Source organism: Protopterus annectens, chromosome 13.part0, assembly GCF_019279795.1.
Source record: "Protopterus annectens isolate FY-2018-M chromosome 13.part0, PAN1.0, whole genome shotgun sequence".
In the NCBI taxonomy this organism is placed as follows: Eukaryota; Metazoa; Chordata; order Ceratodontiformes; family Protopteridae; genus Protopterus; species Protopterus annectens.
This window is the reverse complement of record NC_056747.1, coordinates 252324468-252351386: the sequence shown is the minus strand read 5'-3', so window position 1 is coordinate 252351386 and position 26919 is coordinate 252324468. Positions and strand designations below refer to the sequence as shown.

Genomic DNA, 26919 nt, shown 5'->3' with positions numbered 1-26919 from the left:
GAAAACATACTCTGCAATGTGGTTTTGATTCTTTAGAGGCCTCCTTTAGATTCACAGTTACAGGTTCTGTGATCAGAAGGCATGCTTGGTTAAAAGAACAGAGTTTACGTGATCATGTTAAGGCAAAATTATTAGATGCTACTTTACAGCATGATACATTGTTTGATGTTAAGGCATAAGAGGTGTTAAAGAAAATGGAGGATAAAGCCAAATCTATGCAAACAGTCAAAGATTTCTTACAGGTACAGCCACCTCGATTTAGCAGAAATTGGCCTACAAAGAATTGGTCCTTTCCAGTGTCAGGCCACAGAGAGGCAGATACAGATGCCAAAGAGGCAGATCTCAACCCCAAGGCTCTAACAGACAACGACAGTGGGGTACTTCAACCCCAAAAGGAGGTGAGGACAGGTCTCAACCTTATAGGAAACAGTCCCAGTGACTTCCCTCTTCGTATTCCAAGCATTTCCCTCTTGGCAGTCCCCGTAGGGGGAAATTAGCACTTTTTTCTCAAAATTGGCAAATTATCACCCAAGACAAATGGGTCCTAAATATTGTGTCTCAGGGTTACAGGTTCCACTTTCACACTTTACCAAGGATAAAAGGAATGCCAAACCTGCCACAAAATCAATGGGCAGAGGCTCAAAAACAAATCTCAGCCCTCATGGACATGAGAGCTATTCAAAAAGTACCACAACAGGAACAAGGACAAGGATTTTACTCGAGACTCTTCCTGGTCCCCAGAAAGGACAAAGCCTGGAGACCCATACTGGACCTTTCCAATCTAAATACTTACCTGGATGTTCCGAAATTCAAAATGTTGACACTACAGAAGCTTCTTCCCATGCTGGGCAATAAGACTTGGCTTGTTACTCTGGACCTCAAAGAGGCATACCTGCATGTCCCTATCAGACAAGATTGCAGAAGATACCTCGGATTCAAAGCTGGTACAATGCACTACCAATTCTCTGCACTGCCCTTTGGCTAATCTACTGCGTCCAGGGTCTTTACAAAGTGCCTGGCACCAGTAATTGCATTTTGCAGACAAAAAGGAATCCAAATATATCCATACCTGGACAACTGCCTCATTCAAGCAGAGAGCAAGGACGTTCTTCTAAAGCATCTGGCGTTTGTAAAAAAGGTTGCTAATCTCTCTAGGGTACACAGTAAACGAAAAGAAGTCAAAACTGGTGCCCTCACAACAGATAATATTCCTGGGTGCCAGCTTAAATACAACGGCTCAGATGGCTTACCTCACGCCAGACAAACAAGGACAACTGACTCAATATTTTCAATTACTGGCAAAAAAGTCCCATCTCCCTGCAAGAAAAATTCTGCAGGCCCTGGGATTCATGGCATCCTGCATACTACTAATTCCATATGCCAGACTGCATATGAGGAAATTACAATGTTACCTAAAAAGTGTTTGGACTCAACGCGCTCACAGTTTAGAAGCAGTAATACCAATAATTCCCTACCTACAACAGGAGTTTCGATGGTGGGCACAGGCATGTCACCTCAACAAGGGTCAGCCTTTCACTCTACCCGCAGCCAGGCAGACTCTAACAACAGATGCTTCGGACTACGCCTGGGGAGCACACATGGCAGGAAAATGTATTCAGGGCAAGTGGACCACAGACCAAATGCATCTTCACATCAATCAAAAAGAGATGTTGGCTGTTCAAAATGCCCTAACAGCTTTCAAGGACCTTCTGCATCCGGGACAATTAATATTAAAGACAGACAACACCACAGTAATGTGGTACATAAACAAGCAAGGGGGGCACTCATTCTTATCCCCTATGCAGGCAAACCATGACCTTGTGAAACACAGCTCTAACTTATCAAGTTTATCTGCAAGCACAATACCTTCCAGGAAAGAAAAATACTTTGGCAGATGACCTAAGCAGAAACATCATGGACTTACACGAATGGAAATTGAATCCACAAATCTTCAGCATGGTAACACAAAAATGGGGATGCCCAGACATAGATCTTTTTGCCTCCCCACTGAATTGCCAACTACAAAAATTCTGCACAAGGTCTTACCACACACAAGCATGGAAGATGGATGCTCTTTCGTTGAGCTGGAAAAGCTTGAAAGTTTATGCCTTCCAACCACTGCCTCTCCTTTAAAAGGTACTCCTAAAAGCCAGATAAGAGAAACCACAGATGATCCCGATTGCTCCAGACTGGCCATGCCAGCACTAGTACCCAATCTTAAAGAACTTGGCTCAAGGCCCACCATGGATTTTGCCTCAAATTTTACACCTTCTGACTCAACAAAACAATCAGATCCTGCACGGTCAGCTCAAGACCCTAAACCTGGCTGCATGACAGATTCATTAGCCAAACAGGCAACACCTCTCTCTAAAGCTGTTATGGATGTCATTTTGGAGGCCAGGAGGCCTAGCACCAGGCAATCTTACTCAGAAAAATGGAAGAGATTCTGTGCCTGGAACCAGGCTCAAGGCCTTGACCCTCTTGTCCCAAACATTCCTCACATTTTACAATACTTAACTGAGATGCTGGACAAAGGCCTATCCTTCTCATCAATTAAGATCCACGCCTCTGCCATTTCAGCACATTATAACACGGATCCTCCTTTATTCTCTCATCCCTTGCTAAAGCAGTACCTCAGAGGGGCTAAAAACATAAGACCGCCCTGGAGAGCACCCAACACCAACTTGGGACCTCAATTTTGTTTTGGAAAAACTGACCCTGCCACCTTTTGAGCCAGCCAATACAGCCGATCTAAAATTTTTATCATGGCAAACAACTCTGCTCTTGGCAGTAACTTCAGCACGAAGTGTCTCAGAGCTACAGGCATTAATGGCAGTGGAACCCTTTATAATTTTTCATCAGGACAGGGTTTCTTTAAGGACAAACCCTACCTTTATGCCAAAGGTGGTATCTAGTGTGGCTCTTAACCAAACCATCCATTTGCCAACCTTTTATCCAAACCCCCAGAATAAAAGGGAGAAACTTTCTGCACTCTTTGGACATACACAGACGGCTACGCTTCTGCTTGGACAAAACAAAAGCTTTCAGGAAAACTGAGCAACTGTTTGTAGCATATGCCGCAGGATCACAGGGCAAGGCCATTTCAAAACAGAATATCTCCAAATGGATAGGACGCTGCATTTGTTACTGCTACACGCAGCATGGAAAATCAGTCCCTAATAACATTAGGTCACATTCTACCAGAGCAACAGCCACCTCAACAGCCTTTCTCAGAGGAGTACCAACCAAGGAAATTTTGGAGGCTGCAACTTGGAGTTCAGTGCACACCTTTACCAAGCATTACCACCTGCCTCTTTACTCTAAATCCAGAGCAGGCTTTGCCACTGCAGTTCTGCAGGGCCTCATAGCCAAGCCTAACTCTTTATAGACCAGCCACTCTACCTCAGCTTTGGGGTTCTACCCAAGTGTAATGACTGCAGCAGTGTAACACGATGGACATAGTACAGTTTTGTACCTACCATAAATGTAGATGTTCGAGTATTCACACTGCTGCAGTCCAGGTTACCCTCCCTCCAACCCCTCTGAACTACCTGCACTTATCTATACCTTTCTATCCTATACAACCTTTGGGGTGTATTTGCTGGTAATTGAAGCTATTGTTTTTATTTTATATGTATATTTTTGATTAGCAATATGTATTGCCTTCCTACTTGGGGGCACCTGACATCTGGGGCAAGAAAAACTGAAGAAAATGGTGTCGGGTGTATCTTGTATACCCCTGGCGCACTGACGTCGGGGAAGAAGCAACAGCAGCCGACGCTGGACCAAGACTTTGGAACTCAGGCCGACTGCAGGACCGCCTGACGGCAGGATAACCCAAGTGTAATGACTGCAGCAGTGTGAGCACTCGAACATCTACATTTATGGTAGGTACAAAACTGTACTTTTTTTTCTTAGAAACCTGGTGTAAAAACTTTTTTGGAAAAAGGATCTGCAAACTTCTTATCTCACTGCATTTAAAAATGTGAAGTCTGTTTCAAAAAGGAGTTTTTCTTTTTGTCTTCCAACAATGTATGTGACAGATTCTTCTACTGCAAAGTATGTGTTAATGCTATTGGTGACTCTCTGCAATCTGTGAAGATTTTTTTTGAGAATTGTCTCTTCGCTTCACAACATGCAGTAACTCATCTTTCACTGAGGTTCATTCCATTCTTTTCCTGTCAGTGACAACTGACTTGGGCGCAAGTAATTGGAGAGCTGTCATCCTGGCAGGCAGTGAATGTTTTGTACATTCAACCCCTCCTCACAGACCATTCCGACTGGCAACACAAAGGGCCCACAGGCTGGTTCATATTGCTGTCTTCATATTGTACCTGCCCTTTCTCTGCTGCTAGCATTTCTCTTAACCCTTCTGAGCAACAGTTGTCTCACTCCACAAAGGGGGAGCCACCACTGATCCCGGGAACTATCGCCCTATTAGCCTGACGAGCCTGGTCTGCAAGGCCAGGGAACGTATCATCATGGAACTCATAAACAAAGACATTGGTAACCTCCAAACTCTGGATCCCACCCAGTTCGGGTTTGAGAAAGGCAGATCTTGCCTCCTGAACCTGATCAACTTCTTTGAGGCAGTCACCAAAGCCGTAGATGAAGGTAAGGTCATTCACACAGCCTATCTTGACCTCGCCAAGGCTTTCATCACCATCCCCCATTCTGGAATTATAGCAAAACACTCACTAAACTAGGTATCCATCCCTACGTCACAAGATGGGTTGCCAACTGGCTCACTGACAGAAGCCACACTGTAAAAGTTGCACACTCCAAATCTGACCTCAAACCAGTGACAAGTGGAGTACCACAGGGTTCAGTCTTGGGACCTCTCCTGTTTGGTATCTACTTCTCTGAAGTACAGGGTAACACAGAGGGCCTTTGGCTAACTAAGTTCGTAGATGACCGCAAACTAGGAGCCATAGTCACATCCCCAAATGATGTGGAAATCCTACAGAAGGGCCTCGCAGACACGGGACCCAACCCAATTTGGTTTTGTCAGGGGTGGTTAATACCTAGTCAGCCTGGTGGACTTATTTGAAAACTTCACCAGAGCAATGGATGAGGGCAAAATTGTTCACACTGCCTACCTTTACCTGGGCAAGACATTTGAAATGATACCTCACTCAAGAGGGTAGGTTTTAACCCTTATGTCAACCAATGGATAGCCAGCTGGCTTGCAGTTAGGACCTAGGAAGTTGTAATTGGGGAGTCCACCTCCCCAAAGATGTCACAAGAAGTGTTCCTCAGGAAATGGTTGGGTCCAGTGTCTGCGAGGCCCTTCTGTAGGATTTCCACATCATTTGGGGACGCGACTATGGCTCCTAGTTTGCGGTCATCTACGAACTTCGTTAGCCAAAGGCCCTCTGTGCTCCTTTTTGGCATTTATTTCTCTGAAGTCAAGGCCAATGTCAGTAGCCTCTGTCTGACTAAATTTGCAGATTGGAAATTAAGAGCAGTCATACAATTTCCCCACTAACACATTTGTTCTCCAGGAAGGTCTGACACAGACATAATTGAAGTCAGAGGCATGAACTAAAACTAAATGCCAAGAAATGCATAGTAGTATCCTTTGGGAAGTTATTCACCCCTGGTAATATCATATTGAGAACACACCCATAAGAGTTGATTTAGTAGTCAGGGAGTTGAACAGACACACACAGACAGACACACACACAGCCTTTGACCATCACATAACTACAGTAGTAAGGAAATCATTCTGTGTAGTGCAACTTTTAAACAAAGATATGGCATGTAGGTCCAATGATGTCTGTTCCACTCTATTCGGCATTAATCAGACCGGTTATTGAGTACACTGCCCCCTTTAGTATGTACCTAACCAGGCACATCCACAGGGGTTTCTCACTAAAATAATACAGGGAGTAAGTAACATGTCCTATGCAGACCCCCCTCAAGGTCTTATGCCTGTATTCTTTCTCCTACAGGCTGTTGAGGGGAGATCTATGCCTGGCATACAAGGCATTGTCAGACCCCACTGTGATGGACCTCCTGTGTATCTGCAAAACAAACTGCACCAGGATTGCCCATTCTGAAGACTTAAACCTTGCCTGTGATATAAATAGGACCTGCTGGAAGGAGAGATATGTATTACAAAGACTACCCCTTCTGTGAGACAGGTTCTCCTCCTACTTGAAGCAGAGTTCCCTAACCCAATTCAAGTGCAACTTGGACAGCTGGATGGGGAGCAGGAAATTAATCCCTGGTTGGCACCTTTGTCTCTAATGTACACAAGCAGCCTGTAAACATTTCATCTCCTAAACCCTTGCTTATACTTATCAAGGGAACCAGAACTTGTCAGAGATTTAGGATGCATGGCTAGGCTTAAAAAGGCTATTGTGGTCATTGGCCTCTTGCATACCAATGAACCTGTCCTTTTTCCAACACCTTTCTCAAGATTTCCTCTTTCAGGATATTCTCTCTTCAGATACTTTTTCTTCTGTTGCTTCTTCAGGCTTTTCTAGTATCTCTGTATTTAAAGGAAGCTTACCTCATCATTCCTATTCACCCTGTCTTCAGGATGTTTTTATGTTTTTCTTTTTCTTCCTCTCATTAGTTCTCTGCTTTGACTTTTGGTCTTTCTACAACTCAGTCTTTACCAAGTGTCTGACTCCTGTGGTAGCCTTTTGCAGACATCAGGGAATTCAAGTCTTCCCCTTCTTTGATGACCTTTTGATTCAAGAACCATGTCAGCAGCTTATGCTTCAGGATCTTTACTATGCTGCTTCTATCCAATGTGGAGTTCACCCTCAGTTTAAAAAAGTCTATGCTGAATGGACCAAATGTTCCTGGGTTGCAAGATTTAAACACCATTCCAGTGATGGCTTGGCTGCTTGCCTCCTGCCTCAAATGATGGTCTCTTAGACTCCTTATTTTCCAGTTGCTTCTACCTCCAGTCCTTCCTACAAGGGAATTTCTCTGAGCTGTGGGTTACATGCCATCCACCATTCCCAAGGTTCTGTTTGCCAAACTTCACATGAGAAATTTCACTGGTATCTCAAGACTGTTTGGCTTCAGCACTGACATCCTCTCTGGAATATATTTATCATTTATTTATTTATTTACATTTGTTTACCGGGAAATTCCGACTGGACGCAGGTCCTTTTTCAGTGGATGCCCGGGGAGAAAAGCTCCACATCATGTACATGATAAATAGAGATGCAAAGTTGCAGCAATAGTAAACAACATTACAGGTTGCTGGCTTTAATACAAAGACAAGTTATTGATTATCAACAGTATATACAGTAAATGTTGCAAGTTAAGATAGTTTTTTGTTTATAATATTAGTAGCAAATGTATGGTTCCTCTGTTGGCCTTGTCTCAAGCTTGAACTCCACTGTTGGATTCACCACATTTGTCTGAATCCAGGTCTGCCTTTACAGGTTCCTCTCCCTTCTCAGTAGCTGTATTCTGCTCAAGTTTGGGGGGCTTCCTCCAACAACATCAAAGTCCAGGGTCTTTGCTGTCATCAACGGGCGGACCATGTCAACCTCAAGGAGATGAGGGCTCTAATGATAGCTATCCAGGCCTTTCAGTTCCTTTGCATTTTGGGTCCGCGAAGTGTTTTTACAGGCAATGCCACAGTCATATGGTGTATCAACAAACAAAGGGGTCCAAAACAGTACCGCTCTTTATAAGCTGGCTCTTCAGGTTTGGGATTTTGCACTTCGCCATCACTTGGCTGATGTTCATCGTGCATACAGCTGCAGTCATAACAGATGGGGTTATCCTGCTGTCAGGCGGGTCCTCGGTCGGCCGAATTCCAAAGTCTAGGTCCGGCATCGGTTGTCATCGCTTCCTCCCTGACGTCAGTGCGGCAGGGGTATAAAAGAACCAGCCGACGCCATCTTCTTCAGTCTTTCTTGCTGCGCGGTGCCCGAAGCAGAAGCAGTTCGCAAGTGCCGGTCGGCCAGCTCCTGAGATTTACGAAAATATTTCAGCCGAAGTCTTCTTGAAAGCTAAGTACCCCATTGGGGAAACTTTTCTTGCCTCAGACCGATGTCAGACAAAGTTAATAATTGCATTTCATGTGGGAAGCAAATACCGCATAAGGATTTCCATTCATTCTGTATTCCTTGCTTAGGCCCAGACCACGACGTCTCGGCCTGCCGTTTTTGTGCTAGATTAAAAAAACGCACTATTAAGCATCGGGCGGAGTTTGCCCAACACTATTTTGGTAAAAAATTTAATTACATTATGTTGTCGGATACTCCGACTCCAGTTTTGAGTAAAAGACGCAAAGATAAGGACTGACATACAAGGTCCGCGACTTCTACCGACACCACGCTAAAGCCGACTACCGGTGCTCCGGTTCTCAGTGAGGCGCCTACGCAGCCCCTGAGTACCGATGACGCTTCTTTAGCGGTGTCTTCTGTGCCCGAGGTCGCAGGCTCCTCTGCCCCCATTCCGACTACAGATACCGACGACACTCTTGGCGGGGAAACTCAGAGTTCAGACAGGCCTGCCACTTCTCAAGGTGTCTTCAGGCCTTCCTCCTTTTCCATTAAGGCTTTCACAAAATCTGAAGCAGCCATGAAAATTAAAAGACAAGGTCCACAGAGCCCCTCTCAAGGCCCCATGCCTAAAAAGCAGATGCTCAAAATGGCTGAGGATTTGATTACTCTTATCAGGGCTTCTCAACCCCCCTCGGACAAAAGGCCCAGATTGGAGGAAGACTACCCTTCCTCAGATCAAGCCTCTATTACCTCAGAACATTCTGAGGACCAGGAATATTCATATTCCCCTTTTGAAGACTCTGATGCTGAGGAGTCCATTCCCTCGGTCTCCCCCCCTGAAGACTATTCTTTTGGGGAAACCCTACATACCTTAAGGGAACACTTTCACTGGGAAGGCCAAGATTACTCAGATTCCAAGAAAAGGCTCAGGGATTTTCTCTTGCTACCTCAGCACAGGCCTCTGGCTATCCCTCTTGTCTTAGATATATTAGATGATGTGTACACAGAAGCCAGCCTCAACCCAGATTCTTTACCTCCAGCTCCTGTTAAACCTGACAGGTATTACCGGGTTCCTGATTCACACCAATTCCTATACAAAGCCATGCTGCTGACCCAGAAACTATTTCACAGGGTCCCAAGTGAATTAAGGCCTCTACTGCCAAAAACCCATTACCTTCAGAGAGAGATTCCAGAGCTTTAGAAAGGTGGGGGAAAAAGGTGTACACCTCGGCCACTTTAACCATGAGGGCATTAAACTGTCAGTTCCATATGTTAAAGTATCAACAGTTTTTGTTATCTCAGTTGAAAAGCAAAATGACACAACCTGAGCAACCAGATTTAAAGGAGTTGCAAGATTTGTTGCATAGTGCAGAGCAAGTGGGTAAACATACCTTACAATGTGGTTTTGATGCTTTAGAGACCTCTTGTAGAGCTGCTGTTACAGGGTCTGTCATACGTAGACATGCTTGGCTCAAAGAGCAAACCTTACCAGATCATGTCAAAGCTAAATTACTAGATGCACCCCGTCAAAAAGATGTATTGTTTGGTGTTAAAGCTGAGGAGGTACTAAAGAAAATGGAGGAAAAGGCAAGATCAATGCAGACAGTGAAAGATTTCCTACAGGTACAACCTCCACGTTTCAGCAGAAACTGGCCTTCAAAAAATTGGTCCTTTCCAGCCACAGACAGACCTCTAAGAGGCAGATACAGGCGTCCAAGGGGTAGAGGGCAATCTCAAGGATCATTCAGAGCCAGACAATGGCAAGCACCTACACCAAGAGGTGGAGAAGATAGATCACAGTCATTCAGAAAGCAGACACAATGACTTTCCCCTTTGCATGCCAAGCAAAGCTTTAATGGCAGCACCTTTAGGTGGAAAACTGGCATTATTTTCAAAAAATTGGCATATTGTCACAAAAGACAAATGGATCCTGGACATTATAGACAGAGGCTACAGATTCCACTTTCACACCCTTCCAAAAATGAGAGGCATGCCAAACCTGCCACAAAATCAAAGGGCAGAGGCACAAAAACAAATTTCAGCTCTCATGGACATGAAAGCTATTCAAGAGGTACCTGCAAAAGAACAGGGTCAAGGTTTTTATTCCAGACTATTCCTGGTACCAAGAAAGGACAAAGATTGGAGACCTATTTTGGACCTATCCATCCTAAACACATATTTACTCGTACCAAAATTCAAGATGCTCACATTACAGCAGCTTCTTCCCATGCTGGGCAAGGAGTCTTGGCTGGTAACATTGGACCTCAAGGAGGCATACCTGCATGTCCCAATCAGACAAGATTGCATAAGATACCTCAGATTTCTTGCAGGTTCAACCCATTATCAATTCTCTGCATTGCCCTTTGGCTTATCTACTGCGCCCAGAGTGTTTACGAAATGCCTGGCATCAGTAATTGCCTTCTGCAGACTTCAAAGGATACAAATATACCCATATCTGGACGACTGCCTGATCCAAGCGGACAGCAAGCACATACTTCTGAAACACCTGGCGTTTGTAATAAAATTGTTGAACTTTCTGGGATATACACTTAACAAAAAGAAATCAAAACTGATACCCTCTCAGACAATAATTTTCCTGGGTGCCAGCTTGAATACAAACACCCAGATGGCCTACCTCACGCCAGAGAAGCAAGAGCAACTATCTCAATACTTCAGCAAAATGGCAACCTTCACCAGGCTGACTGCAAGGAAAGTCCTGCAGGCTCTGGGATTCATGGCATCTTGCATCCTGCTGATCCCATGTGCAAAGCTGCACATGAGGAAACTTCAATGGTACTTAAAAAACTTATGGTCTCAACACAGCCACAGTTTGGAAACAATTATACCACTCATTCCATGTCTTCAAAATGAATTTCTGTGGTGGGCTCAAGCATGCCAAAAAAAATAGGTCTCCCTTTCTGCATGCCTCAAGCAAATCAAATCATCACAACAGACGCCTCAGACTACGCCTGGGGGGCGCACATGACAGATCAGTGCATTCAGGGCAAATGGTCCCTAAAAGAGAAGCACCTACACATCAATCAAAAGGAAATGCTAGCAGTACAAAATGCTGTTATGGCCTTCCAAGACCTACTGCATCCAGGCCAGCTATTGATAAGGACAGACAACAACACAGTGATGTGGTACATAAACAAACGGGGAGGAACTCATTCATATCCCCTGTGCAGACTAGCCATGTCCCTTTGGAACACGGCTCTGGAATTGCAAATCCAACTTCAAGCACAATTCCTGCCAGGGAAGGAAAACACACTGGCAGACAACCTAAGCAGAAATATGACAGATCCACACAAATGGAAGTTGCATCCTCAAGTTTTTGCAAAGATAATTCAGGCATGGGGACAGCCAGACATAGATCTCTTTGCTACCCACAGAAATTACCAACTGAAAACATTTTGCTCAAGGACCTATCATCCACAGGCCTGGAAAGTGGACGCACTTTCTTTCAATTGGACAGCATTGACAGTCTATGCCTTTCCATCTCTTCCTCTGCTGCCCAAAGTTCTATTAAAAGCCAGAGCAGAGAGGCCAAACATGATTCTCATTGCTCCAGACTGGCCAAGACAATACTGGTATCCACTCCTGAGGAGCCTGACGCATTCCCCACCATGGATCTTGCCTCTAGTGCCCCTTCTGTTGTCCCAGCACAACTTCAAAACTCTTCAGTCAGCTGAAAACCCTCAATCTAGCCGCATGGAGGATTCCTTGATTTCCCAACAGACCTTCCTCTCCAAGGAGGTGCAGGATGTCATCTTGGAGGCCAGAAGACCTTCTACTAGAAAAGCCTACTCCGCCAAATGGAAACGGTTTTGTGCCTGGAATCAGAAAAAGGGCCAGAATCCTTGGGTACTAAATTTACCTCAAATATTACAGTACCTAGCTGAGATGTTAAACAGTGGACTTTCCTTCTCCTCCATCAAGATCCATGCTGCAGCCATTTCTGCACACTACAACACAGATCCTCCTTTATTCTCTCATCCTCTCTTAAGACAGTTCCTCCGAGGGGCTAAGAATATAAAACCCCCAAGGAAACCACCAGTACCTGCTTGGGACCTCAACTTCATGTTGGAAAAACTGACCCTGCCTCCATTTGAGCCAGCTGCTTCAACAGAACTGCAATATTTGTCATGGAAAACAGCCTTCCTTCTGGCTATCACCTCAGCATGCAGGGTTTCGGAACTACAGGGCCTCATGGCTGTACAACCTTTCATCATTTTCCATCAGGACAGAGTTTCCTTACGAACCAACCCTTCCTTTATGCCAAAGGTAGTATCCAGTGTAGCTTTGAATCAGACTATCCACTTACCTACCTTTTATCCTAACCCACAAAACAAAGTGGAAAGACTACTACATTACTTGGACATTCACAGACAACTTCGTTATTATTTGGACAGGACAAAGCCATTCAGAAAATCAGAGCAACTCTTTGTGTCCTATGCTACAGGTGCTCAAGGAAAGGCTATCTCCAAACAGACAATCTCAAAATGGATAGCCCACTGCATACACTTTTGTTACTCATTTCATGGAAAAACTGTGCCTACAAGCATCAGATCTCACTCCACAAGGGCCACAGCTACCTCTGCAGCTTTCCTCAGGGGGGTTCCTACCAAGGACATTTTGGAAGCAGCCACTTGGAGTTCTGTACACACTTTCTCCAAGCATTATCCCCTTCCACTTTACTCTAAATCTAAAGTGGGCTTTGCCACAGCAGTCTTGCAGGGCATCCTTGCTCCTCCTAGTTCCACTTAGTGCCTGCCACCCCTTTTTAGCTTTGGGATTCTACCCATCTGTTATGACTGCAGCTGTATGCACGATAAACATAGTACAGTTTTGTACCTACCATAAATGTAGATGTTCGAGTGCTAATATAGCTGCAGTCCAGGTTTCCCTCCCTCCATCCCCTCTTGGGACAGGCCTTATGACAAACACCTCCTCATACAACCTGATTGGGGTATTCTTTTATGGTGTATTTGCTAACAAACTACTGTTTTTTGATTATTTCACATTGCATTATTGCATAAGTTTATGTTTTGCCTTCCTTCTGGGGGCACCTGACATCTGGGGCAAGAAAAACTGAAGAAGATGGCATCGGCTGGTTCTTTTATACCCCTGCCGCACTGACGTCAGGGAGGAAGCGACGACAACCGACGCCGGACCTAGACTTTGGAATTCGGCCGACCGAGGACCCGCCTGACGGCAGGATAACCCCATCTGTTATGACTGCAGCTGTATTAGCATTCGAACATCTACATTTATGGTCGGTACAAAACTGTACTTTCAGGCTGGTTACATTCCTTCAGAACAAAATCTTGTGGCAGGAATGGTTGAGCAGATCCAGGACAAATCCTCATGAATGGATGCTTCACAGGGAGGTGTTTCTGGGTATTGTACATCGATGGGGCACTTTTCAAGTAGATCTTTTTGCCTCTTCTCTGAACAGACAACTTCACGAGGTTCTGTTCAAGAGTGCATTGTCCTCTGGCTTGGAAAATGAATGCCATGTCTTTTTCCTCAGAAGGGGATGTTTCTATATTCCTATCGCTCTCTTTTTCTACCAAAGGTCCTGCAGAAGAACATGTGGGACATGCCCAAAATCTTGCTTTTGACTCCCTTTTGACCCAGACAGTACCAGTTCCCCCCTTCTGTTTCATATGTCCAGGGTCAGTCTTCTCACACAGGACAAGAGGCCTCTCATTCACCCTCACTCGCCCACCCTTCACTTGACCTTTCATTTGATAGGGTTTTGAATCTTTTCAGCATCATTTTTCTGAGGTGGTGCTTCGGGGTTTTGCAGGAATCCAAAAAAAAAAAAAAAAACACTGCCAGAAAATCCTAAGAGACCCTTCTTCTGTGGCTGTTCCTACAGTCTTTTCTTATCTGTGTGAGATGCTCATTTCTGGCTTGGCATACTCTACTGTTGAAGTTCATTTGTCAGCCATTTCCATTTGTCTGCCTCTAAGTCCTCCTCTGGCTTCTAATTATGAACTGAAACAATTTCTGAAAGGTGTTCTTGATATTCAGCCTCCAAGAAGGCCCATTCCTTCTCCTTGTGACCTTAATTTTGTGCTGGAGAAATTGACTGTGTCCCATTTTGAGCCTGCGTTGTAATTAGAAGACTATTATTGGTGGCGCTTACATTTTCAAGCGGATCTCTGAACTTCAAGCACTTGTGGAAGTTCCACTTTTTTTTCAACCAGGAAAGAGCATCTCTTTATACCAAGCCTTCTTTTATGCACAAGGTGGCTAATGATTTGCTGAGTCTAATTATGTTGGCTGCCAAAATAACAATTACTAGAAAATGGAAATCAAAAAACTAACTATACTAAAAGTAGTGAAAATAGTGACAGAATTAAAACAACTGGTAATGGGACCTTTAGAAAAGGGTAGGAGCAAATTACTTAGAAAAATGGGAATTGTGGGAACAGTATATGCAGATTAATGTTTTGGAGTAGGAATGAGTTTTCAAAGAAGGAAGGATTTGAATGAGCCATATAATAGACAGACAGTGAGTGGATAGATAATAAGCAGTTTATAATGTTGCAACTAAAATATCAATATAGTTTGTTTTCATTTATATAAATGTATGATTGCCTATGTTATAAGCAAAAATTTAATAATGATGTTTGTCGTTTAAAAAAAAGTTAATGATTTGTCCTTGAATCAGTCTATTCATCTCCATTCTCCCCATAATCCTATTGAGAGGGTTCATCACACATTGGATTTACATAGACATTACCTAGGCAAAACATATATGAACTGCTTTTTGTTTCCTTTCATGTCAGGAAATTGGGTTTGGTGGTATCTCAGTAAACTATCTCCTCCTGAATTTCGAGGACCATTTCTTTTTGCTGTTCGTTTCATTGCAAGCAGCCTTCTTCTTCAGATCATACTCATTCTAATAGGGTAGTGGCCTCTCTTAGTGATTTTGGCAAGGATCTGGATGCTAGATCCAGATTGGAAGCAGCTACTTTGTGTTCTGTTCACACGTTTACCAGGCATTACTCATTGGATGTCATTTCTAGGGTCAGGGCATGTTTTGCCAGGGCTATACTTCAAAGGTTTGTGGTGGGCTCTTCTGTGGCTTTCTCCTTCCATACTTTCCATTAACTTTTATACTCTCCCAAGAGTAAAGAGTACTGCAGCAGTGATAAGGAAAGACATAGTACAGTTGTGTGTGGTATCTTATCGTAACAGTAGCTGTCCTATTTATTATTTTTGCAGGATTCTGTCCCTCCCTCCTGCCCCTTTTTACTTTGTTACCTTTCTTCTGGCCGAGCAGTCTTTCTTGTATCTTTCTCCTCCTCCTTCCCTTCCTGCATGTACATGTTATTGGTTTCCTTTAGGGGTTGCTCTGGTTCTTATGGAGTGCCTCACTTTTGAGGATTAGGTATTCATGCATCAAATGTACCTTATGCCTTGCACATAGGACTTGCTTTTGAAGTAAGGTGCCTGGAAGGCCTTAGTATGCTGAGCAGACCTTTAACTGTCCTCAGCAGGCTATCCCAAGAGTAAATAATATTGTAGCAGTGAGAAATAGGACATCTACTATTATGGTAATATCTTACACAACTGTACTTTCAACTGTAAATATAGTTTGGTACTACTTAAGGTAATTGCATATTTTTTCATGACCGTTTAATAGGTAGAACATTTTTTTGTCAGTTTACAAATTTCCTCTGTGGTTGAGTCTTTATAGGATCCTATATTAGGAAAGTGGTGTTAACCCTGGACTGTTAAGTAATATGTATTTGTTTAATTTATAAATTAGATGCAAGGATCTGTTGATAAGTAGAATTTGGGCCTGGTTGTTAATTAGTATCCTTAGAAACTATTTAGTATAGACACCTGTGGACCCTTACCTCTGACAGTCATAATGCAACAGGTAACTGGAGCAGTGGAATGTAGTATCAACTTCATTTTCTTTAGTGGTCAATCCTGATCACTATTTAGGTTGTACCTTCAAAGCATTCTTTAGTGTTGGCCATAAAATTCTGAATCCATCTCCATCCTCAATCAGTGAATTGCTAACCTTATGTATATTTTAGAGAAAGCATAAAGCATTTGTTCAGGATGAAGCAGATTAAATTACTGCAGTTACTTAATTTTACCTTACTTAGTTCTGATAGGTCTGCTATTGGGTTTTGTGTAGATGTTTTGTTTGAAGTAACATTATTATGTTTATTTCAATATTCTTCGTAATACATGCACAGAGACGCACACAAACGTGTCTTGATAATGCACCTGAAAAAGCGGCCAAGATGATTAAATTGCAGCTGTATTGGTAGGATTGATATAACTTGCATAAGATATCTGCTGTTTCTTTTACCAGTCCGCATCAGAATGGAAAAGCTGAGGCTTCTGCATCTTTAATGTTAAGTATTGACACCTACTAGATCTTCTTCTTTCGGCTTTTTCCTGGTTAGGGGTCGACACAGCGAATCACCTGTCTGCTTTTGATTGGCAGTGCAGTTTTTAAGGTGTCTAGTTGCTAGCCCAGCCTTCCATAGAAGGCACCACATACGCACGCACTCACGCCTAGGGTCAATTTAGTGTATCCAGTCCACCTACAGCATATCTTTGGGATGTGGGAGGAAACCGGGGCACCCGGAGGAAACCCACGCGACGACAGGGAGGACATGCATACTCTGCACAGTAGGCACCCCAGCCAAGGATCGAACCGGAGAACCTCTTGCTGTGAGGCGGCAACGCTACCTGCTGCATCACCACAGCCACCCCCATTGACACCTACTAGAGCATGCATAGTACCGGTCATTGTAATGTTACCAAATGAATGGAAAAATTAGTTGATGTGAATAAAATTGAGTCTCACACACAAGATGTGCATATGGTGATATAGTTAGTTCATCAGGAGCTTCTGTGGTAATAGGTAGTATTGACAGTACTTAGGTGAGTCGGAACAATGTCTTACAGTGACACTGTCAGAGGCAGATATACTTGGTGCTTGGTTCTTCAGTGACACAAAATTATTTGTTTTTTCAACCATCAGATGTTAAGACAAAAATCTTAATTTAAGGGCATGTATGTAGTGCCTGTTCCTCAATATCAGAAAAGTTGCACTGCAGTTAAGAGCCCCTGTCATAAGGAGAAACTACACAGTTTCCTCTGCCAAAGCAATGTAAAGGAGGGTAAGGTGTTTATATCTCAAGCTCAAAAAAGACTTGAGAATGTCTTCCCTTTTTCACCTTTTGAGTATCCGTAGGAGGCAAGTTTGAGATACCCTTCTGTTTGGCATTATTACAAATAGGTTTAGAAATGCACTAGTGTGGTCATGCAGCAGAATGTCTTCAGAATTCTTGAGTGCAGCTAGTGCAGCTAGTTCCACAAACACTGCTGACATGTTACATCAAGCACAGCTGCTGGTGGAGCTGTTGCTAATAAAGAAGTCAATATAAAGGTACCTTCATTTCAGAGATTAGTGTTTTTACACCATACCATTTCTAATGTGAATGTGAGACTCCCATGGCTAGTTCTGAACTTAATCCTCTCTGAAAGGTTCATAAATATATTTCAGTATAGAGACAATGAAAAATGTACTTGTTTTAATAGAACAGAACTGCTGAATCTCATTCTTGGATGTGGATGATGCACCTTCACATTCTACTGCGACCCCCTACCTCGTATTGCAGATAGTAAATAATTCTTCAGTTTTCAGAGACTTTTCATTTGGAGTATCCACAGACCTCCAGAGTACTAGCCAGATATTTAGTTTCCTTGTGTACACACTTCAGAAAGATAAAATGCAGCCGTCTTACCCCATATGCAATTTTTTGTGTGAGACAAAAACAAGATAACTCTGTTGCCTTCTCTGGCTTCTTTGACATCCACTGCTTTTTTTATAGGTATTGTTGTAAACTCAGTGCTGATGAAAGTTTTTCCTTACTCAGTGTAAGTAAGGAGAACTTCAGGCCATCCTGACAAAATTCTGTCAGCAGCAAGCCATCACCACAAAGCAGTTTCTGATTGCTTCTGTTTTACCAGGTATTGCAGCTAACATCTCTATTTTATTTTCTTCTTTCGCACTGCTTTATTCGCTAAGAAATGCAACAACTGTAGTTTCTCTATTCTAGGCCCCAGACTGTTATAACATCATTCCATCAACCATAAGAGGTTTAACTCCTTTTTCCCAGTTTAGGGAAAAAAAACTTTAAGCACCAAATTGCAGAAGATGCAAAATTACACTGCTTTTCCAAGAATAATACAAGTTCCTTTAACACCAACCAACCTCTGTTAGACTGCTTGTGCTTCACTATAATGATGATACTTCTCACCCACTGTCACGTATTTTCACTCTTTATCCTACCTCTTTCTCACTCTTGTCATCCCCTTCTTTCCACCCTTTAAGACAAGTTTCAGCAGTATAGAACTTGGTTTGTAACTAAGCTAATGCCTTGCTGTATCTCTCCTTTCGTACTACTATTTATTTTTGTGCGTTTGTTTATTTGCTTTCTGTTAACTGGGTTAATCCACTGAGCAGGTGGCCCATTTTCAGTGGATACCCAAGGAGAAAAGCTCCAGCAATGAAACTAAAAATACAATGAATAATGACCGTGACAATAATAAGTTACATTGCAAGAATGTGCATTTCTGTTCATAACGGGCATTATATGCTACAGAAAGGAAAATATAAGTACATAGCAAACGTATATGCATGTGGTAAAAGAAAAAAAAAATTAAATAACTCATAAAATTCAAAAAAGTCGAAGAGGATGAGTCCTGTGGTGGAAATGAAGCACTGGACTCGACAATTAATGACTAGAGCTAAAATAGTAGAGAGGAAGAAAAAGACGAAAATAAATTGAAAGGTTTAAAAAGAGGGATGGAGGAAAAAGGAAAGGTTAAGGAGAGTTAAGTGAGTGAAAGAAAGGAGGGTAGGAGAGGAGAGACAGGGGGATGAAAAGGTAGATCAGGAGGAGAAGGAAGAGATTTGAGTATAGTTTTACCCAGTGGCAAAAGCGGAGGGACTAAGGTACTGATATGTATGTAAGTAGTATTAAAGTAAGTTATATTAAAAGTTATAGTTGAAAAAAAATGGTTGCAATAGGTATGTGTTAGATTGGGAGATGACAGGTGCAGGAGGGAGAGTTAGCAAGGTAGTTCTTAAGTTCTCTCTTAAAAAGAAATGAGGACTGAATAAAACGTATGTTGGTTGGAAGTTTGTTCCAGGTTTGAGATACTGAGCATTTATAAAGTAGTGTGCCTTTCGTTTTGTTAGGTCTGTAGTTGTGAAGTAGGAGTTGGTCAGCACTACGGAGGGGTCGTGGTTTGTTGTATAGGGATAGGACGGAGGTCAGGGAGGGACAGTTGGCTTGTTTGAGCAGTAGAGAATGTGTCATCAGTAGCTGAGAGAGTTGGAGTAGTTGAGGGAATTCTGGCCATTGCAATTGGTTAAGTGCAAGGCAATGGTGGGATTTGTAAGGAAAATTACAGGCAAATCTGGCTATCTGGTTGTAGGATTGCTCAAGTTTGGTTAGAAAATTTGCTTGGAGGTGGTTAAATATGGGGGAGGGATAGAGTAGGCAGGGGAGTAGGTAGGCTTGAGCTAGTGAAGTTCTTGCAGTTGTGGATAACAATGTTTTATTTATATACAGTAAGCCAAGTTTTGATTGTTCTTTTTGATTGTTGGATATGGTGGTCAAATTTAAGTTGGTAGTCGATTGTGATCCCTAGAAGCTTAATATGGAAGTCTACATGAATAATGGTGGAAGAGAGACAGAAGGAGGTTTTAAGGCTGGACATAGATTTGGAAGAAACAGAAGAAGCTTAGTTTTCTTTGGATTAAGGATGAGTTGATTATTGATTAATAATCATTAGTATTCAGTTGCACTCTCAACTTATATCTGTCCTTGGCAAACAGATGAACTGTTTCTTTAACTTATCCTAGTTATAGCACTCTCTTTCTCCATGTAACCCGCTTACAACAGTGTATTGTTTGTGTGTATGTTGTCTTGCTTTTTCTGCATGTGTGCTTATTGTAATTTTTTTGGACCTTTTTACTGTAAATGTCACTGTTGCAGCTGTATTGTGCTTGTAATCCTCTGCTGTGCTCTATGTATGTTGCAGAATGCATTGTAAATGTAGCTTCTGCCATTGTACTCCTTTTTTTTACACCTGGACTGAGCCTGAAGTAGGTCCTCTTCCCTTGTTAACAAATCTTAATTAAACAATTTCTTTCTCTTAGTCTGTTATGCAAGATTTAATATGAGGAAGATCCAGTGGCATCTCTTAAATCTGTACCATTAGTTCAGAAATTAACTTAATTGGACTTAATTGCTGTTCTCAACCCAGAGTGAATTATTCTAGTTGGTTGATGTAGCAAGCATATCAATTGGAATGATTATTTTTCCATTCAGATTCCACTGTCTAACGGACTGTATGGATTATGCTTGAACAGCCTCTTGAACAACCTGTTAGTACGGGTGACCAGTCTCAACAAGAAAGACACCTTATGTCAGTCTGAACTTGATGAAAATGGTTTGAATGGCAAGTAACAGGCTTTCAGGACAGTTTTCAATCCAGATTCCTCAAGGCAGATAAGAGTACTGAAGTAATGTGGGAATAAACAAGCATGTTAGAACAAGATCTTTCCAGCTTTCTAGAGAAAGTTCAGAGTTGGGATGGGGTGTTTTTAGAATCACTTAGCAGAAACCCTAAGCCAGAAAATAGTATTGATATGCAAACTGGATGCACACATTTCAGGATCTTTGTATACACGTGGGGTCTTCCAAAAGAGAAACATGTTTGCTATATATATATATATATATATATATATATATGTGTATATATATATATATATATATATATATCACAGCAGTTGGATTAAAGGTGTTTTCTGTTTCATTTCTCATAACAGTATAGATTTGTATACTTTCTCAAGATATATAATCTTAACGTATTGCCTTACTTCCTTTTCCCCCTGAGTGAGGGATACAAGTCGAAACAAAACAGTGCAAAGCTTGGTAAAACTGGAAACTCTGACTTGTCTAGGATAGCCATAGTATCCACACTCTGAGCCTGATCACTTCTCCATTATGGCCATTACCTCTACAGAAGTCTTTGCTAGCACAAGAACAGGGCAAGTTAATATATACAAAACTCATAACTTTGAATCCATCAGACTGAAGGATAGAACTTTGATTCCTGTTTGCAGCTACTTTTCAATGATGTTTTAAAATTTTTAAAAGTAGTCAAGACCTAAACAAAAAAAAAATTAAAATTCAGAAGTAGAAGCCATGTTTCTTGAATTATTTCACAAGAGCTTAGGTGCTTTGGATTGTTCTGTCCAAATGTTATTAGACTATTTAAAAAAAATTATTTTATTCTGCCTTGACTTCACCCATCAAAGTTCTTGTGTCACCATTTCTGATCATCTTCCAACTTTTGCACAGATCGCAAAATAGCCATAAATAAGGGCATTTCTTAAAAAGAGGCTTCCCTTAAGGGCAGCAATAAGGTGACACACTCCTCTTTGTCACAGAGGGATGAAGCCTGACTGTAATTAAGATGACAGGTGTTTGATTAACAGTGTGGGTGCTAGAGGTTATGGGGCAGAAGCAATGGGAGAGGGTAGCTACTGCTGGTTCATCCATCCTCACTTTGGTGCTGCCCAGCAGAAGCACTAGATGTTTCACCCATGGAGCATAGAGCAACTCTGGGAACGGTGTATATGTGGAGGCACATGCAGTCTCCTAAGATAGACAGAATTGTGGAGTTCAAAGGAGCTGCTGAGATGAAAATCCAGGGGTAAGACTCTGCATGACCCTCAAGCTAGTCCATTCCCTACTACCCGTCTCTTGGCTCTGGGGAAGGCATAATCCAAATGGGCTGTAGAGCTCTTATCTCACCCCGGGATGCTTAGTTCTTACCCTGTAAAACTGATGGACTTGCTGGATACATGCAGTGGAGCTGTTGAGCAGGGTCTTGCAGTGGTAGGGATGAGATGATAAAAATGTCAAGAAAATGTGTATATTGCAGGGATATTTGCTACTGCAGTAGAATCCTTATAAGAAGTAACCATGAGTAGACAAGCCACACTTTCAGTCTGACATCTGTAACTTTTTGAATTCCTTCCTAGTGTGACTGAACATTTTCCTTTTCTGACTACATTGGTACAGTGCCTAACTAAAAGGTTGAGTAGCCCATACCATTTCTTCTTCTGTTTTGTCACAAGAAGTGATCATTTAAAAGTTTCTCTCTCCACTGGTCCCTTCTAGGGGAATTCCACAGAAAAATAAGTATCCGGTATGGTAAGCTTTTTCTTGCTGAAGTGGTGTTATTGCTCTTGGAAATTTGATTTAGTGATTTGGAGTTTAATATTTTGGCTAGTTGGCAGTTCTACTAGTGACATCTCTGGTAATAGTCTACAAATAGTGGTAGCTGCAGAAGTCAAATTCAGCAGAAGTATTTACCAGTTGCAGTGTTTATTTTACTTGCGCATGACTCAGTGTCACTTTCTGAATGCTGCAGTACTTTTAACAAAAAATCTTTACTATGCATAACCTGAAACTTCAGTGCTCTGTTGGAGCAAAAAAGCTTGTGGTGCTGCTACAGTTGGTATCTTTTCCTTTTATGAAGTGCCCATTAACAGAGAAATAGATTGTTTTACTTAAAATGAGTGTGAGGATCAAGGAAAATGGAAAAGCTAAAACAACTGAACCTTAAGAGGTACAGGAAAAGTGAATGAGTCTTTAAGGATCCTGCGAGTCTAGCTTGAAGATGTTGGGCCCTTTGGGGTACCTTGTTGGCTTCCAATCCCACAGTCTTCTGCAGGCATATGCTTTCGTGCCTTAGCCTTTTTAGAACAGACACTTGGATCCAGTTACTTGCTGCTAGCCAGGCCTATGGTGAATGAAGCAAGATCTCTTGGCCAAACACTGGTCCCTGTGACAGACATGCACCGTTTGACTGTTTTTGGTTGGTACTTCATAAGACTGTGTCTTTAGTACAGATTTTCTGCCATTTTTATTTTTAGGAATTAACTGAAAGTCCTGTTACTGTTCAGGAACAGAGGCCGGTACTCTAGGGCAAGGAACCCACCCTCTGTCTGTGCTAAGTTTGGTTATAGAATGTTTTTGGAATAACTTGTGGTTTCATTGGACTGAATCGATCCCCAGGTCAGTCCACTCTATACCTCTGAAGTTGCTCATCCAGTAAAAATGCAGAGGAGGGCCACTCAGTGTGACATTTGCAGTTCAAGATTTCACATGGAAGATTTAGCTTGCTCAGCACAGTTATCCTTTCATTTTGGATTGTGACATTGATGCTGAGGCTACTATGTCTTTGGACCCCACCCAGAAGAGGACAGCTATTTTGGAGAGGTGCCCAGTCTTATGAGTGAACCTTTTAAGTGAATGGCAATGATTAAGCAGGTGTCTGAATCACACAGTGGATACCTAAACCACCAAGAACAGGCCTTTGAGGATCGGCTGGCAACAACATTCCTGGTACTCAACTTGCAGTTGCCATCACCCAAGAAACCTGTTAGGTTGTATGGAGTACTAGACACCTGTAAGTAGCTATGCATGAATCCTATACCTGACCAAGCAGTGGTTTCCTTAGCTGCAGCTAGGAGGCCAAAACTTCTGGCTGGTGTAGACATCCTGCTAACTATTAAAGAAAGCAGAGTGTTGGACCACTGTAGCCAGTAGTTTTACACTGCTTCTACTATAATGCTAAAAGATATGGATTATCAGACCCACATGATAAAACATCAAGATGTCTTTTAACAGATGGAGGAAATGGAAGAAAATAAACCTAATGAAACTCTGAGAGAGAGTTTCCGCACTGACACAAAATGGTCCTCATAATGAGGAAGCATGATCCTCTGTGTGACTGAGGCTGGAGGTGCATGCAGGAGAAATGCTGCTGTCTTATATGTACTGCTTGTGCTTGATGGACTGAAGATTCAGCCATTTCCAGACATCATGGGGCAGCTGTTGAATGCCCCACTGATTGGATAAAATCTGTTGTCTAGGCCCCTTTCCCAGAAAATGTTAAAACTAGAAGAAAGAAGACAATGTCTGTTCAGCAACTTTTCACTGTCCTATACCTTCATATATCAAGATGTATGTCACTAGCAAGTGGCTGTTTTACAGAAAACAACCCATGGCCAACTAGTTTAAATAGAGGAAGGCTTTTGAAAAAAGAGCTGTTTGGAGAGGTAGCAGAGGCGAGCAGCTAGGTTAGGGGAAGGGAGGTAATCCCATTGTTCCCAAGGAAGACCATACTGACTGTACATCTACAAAACCTATATCCCTGGTGTAGAGAGCTAAAGCCCTGATTGCAGCCCAGGTGACCCAGTTTTGATTAGCAGCTTGGACACTTCATTGTGTATCCTGAGAGGGGAGGAAGAGTGGTGACATAGCAGATTACGTGTCGAAGCCCTGGTAGAGACCCAGACTCTGGGAAATGGTATAATGGTTAAGGTGTTTAACTTATATGAACACAAGGTGCAGGGGTTGATTTTCAAATGGGTTAATCGATCAGGTTTAAAATATCCCACAAGGTCCTTTAACCTAGAATTAAGGAGGGAAGATGGTGTAATGGTTTAGCTGTTTACAGACACAAGGTACAGGGTTTGATTCTCACATGAGGTAATTGGCTACGCTTAAAATGGCCCACAAGGGCAGTTAGTCTAGTACTAATCTATGAATCTAAGATTACAGGGGTGGGAGGGGTGGAATAACCAGGATGTCGTCATAGCAGTAAAGCCCAGGGCAGGCATGTCCTCGAAAGTACGCATCTTTGCCCAAGCAACAGAGATGAAACACCACATTGGGAATGGTAGGGTCAGGTGAGTACAATAGATAACACTAGAAATATTTTGTAAACTGTTCATGTTACTGTTTTTTTAACATAGGGTTCTTTAATACACTCTGTTCTTGTGTATTCCAAGTATACTTTTGTCAGCATTTAGATGCCCTCAAACTTTTTATGCAAAGGTGGTTTAGATATCTAATTTTATACTTCTAGTTTAGAGACTGAATATTTTAGATAAAGTCACTGATTTATTTCTAGCCTTTGTTTGAGGCTTTTGGCTTGCTTATTTTCTGTCTGCCTGTTGTGTGCTTAAAGATTTGTGAATTTGGTTCCAGTCTGCATTGTAGGTTTTTGCCTTATCTGGTGTAAGTTTTCATTACTTTTGTAAGTAAATTATATTTTAGCTTTATCAGCCCTGTGAATTGGGGAATGAGCTTCATGCAGGGCTACAGTTCAGCAGAGCTGTGAAAGTTTTTCAAATTGATTCTTACATTTGAAATGATAAGTGTCTGCCATTATTGGTTAGGGGTTGGGAGTGCAGTTTAGAAAAAGTAGGTAGTGAAAAATCCAGTAATTATTTTACCTCAAAATCTTAACACGTACTCTCATAAATTATAAGACTGAATTTTGTTTTCTGCTGTGTCACAAATACTTCAAGCTTGTTAAACAGTGAGACAGTGTTCAAAGTTGAATTGCAGCTACTGGCTAAAACTTAGTGCCACTTCAGACTGGGAGTTGTTTATTCTTCTTGCAAGAGTTGCAAGACATCTTCAGTTTGTCTTCGATTGTTGTAACAGTGCGAAGTAAAAACCCTTCGGTTTCTGTGTGTTTTCACTTGGTTGTCTGAGACAGCGTGACCAAAATATTGTATGAAAAGGCTAGCAACCCAAAAGTTATGTTGAAGAGCTTGCATCACCATTGACCTGTGCAGTTTGTAAGAACAGTTGCATAAACTGTTGATTGTAAAAAAAAAAAAATGTTACTTGAAAAGTTGAATGCTGTTTTAACCATCTCGTCCAGCTCATGCATGAAAAGGAAAGGGTTTAAGGGCCAGGTCACCTACATGGTTAACAAAATAAAGTGTGTATGAAATGATGAATTCTGTATTAATCTTGCCTTCTCAGCTTGCTGACTCTTGAGTGGTGAAAACAATCTGTTTGGTTTCCAGTGATGCCTTTAGAGCAGGCATTTTTGTCTCGTCTTGTGACCCTTGCTGATTGAGTAAATTGATGAGTAAGCACACAAAGGAGCAATTGCAGAATGCTGCTGCTGTTTGTTGTTGTCTTGCAGTTGATATTTGCATATGTCTTTAGTAGTGAACCCGTAAGTGTGTGGGTGAACCTGTATACATGTCATACCGGCAAAATCTTTAGATAAATTATTTCTATATACCTATGTAAATTTATGGTTTGATTTTGCAATGATTTTTTTTTTGGCACTTTTTAATTTTTTTTTTTTTTTTGTAGGAATGCTAGAATATGATGCATCTAAGAGGTTCTCGATACAGCAGATACGACAGCACAGGTAAGTGGCTGCTTCTGTTTATGAAGTGATTATTTAAGGTAACTGAGTTAAGAAGACCTGTTGGATCAAGACCCTGTTTCAGCAAAACTTGAAAACCTACCTCAGAGTTGTGTAACCTTGGTTGTAGGTTGTGTTAAGGTTGAGGATGTGGAGGGGTGATTCCCCCACAGCACTCAAGTCTTTAGATTTATCAGTTTTTATTTTCAAGTTTTGTTGAAAGGGATATTGATTTAGCAGATCTTGAATTAACGCACTTATTCACATTTAATGGTTGGGAAGGATATATATGGTGACTTTCACAGTTAAGAATATGTACATGTAATTGCAATTGTGGTGTAACCATGGATGCTGTTATGTAATACACTTTTGCTTTCCACATGAAGTCTTATATCTGGTATATTGCTTGCCAAACTTTTGAGTATTGTACTTAAATACAGAGTTTGAAAGTGTGGACTCTTTAAAAGAATGTGTTTGCAAGCCAGGTTAGTTCTGCTAAACTAGATTCTGATTTAGGGGAGACTAGCCTCACAATACAAATCTGGTGTATGTCTCTGTGTATGTAGTATACGTAAGTATATATGAGTATACTTGGTTATAAATTTGTAACCCGCCTCATACG

The 26919-nt window shown here is 41.9% G+C and overlaps 1 protein-coding gene across 1 annotated transcript in view; it reads left to right on the top strand.

Annotated features, from left to right (window-relative positions):
• The window catches only part of STK11 (serine/threonine kinase 11), a 1536697-nt gene that overhangs the window by 745417 nt on the left and 764361 nt on the right, over positions 1-26919 (top strand). The window contains exon 6 of the mRNA XM_044054803.1: positions 26243-26300. Within this exon, the coding sequence (XP_043910738.1) occupies positions 26243-26300 (58 nt within the window). The remainder of the gene's footprint in view (positions 1-26242; positions 26301-26919) is intronic.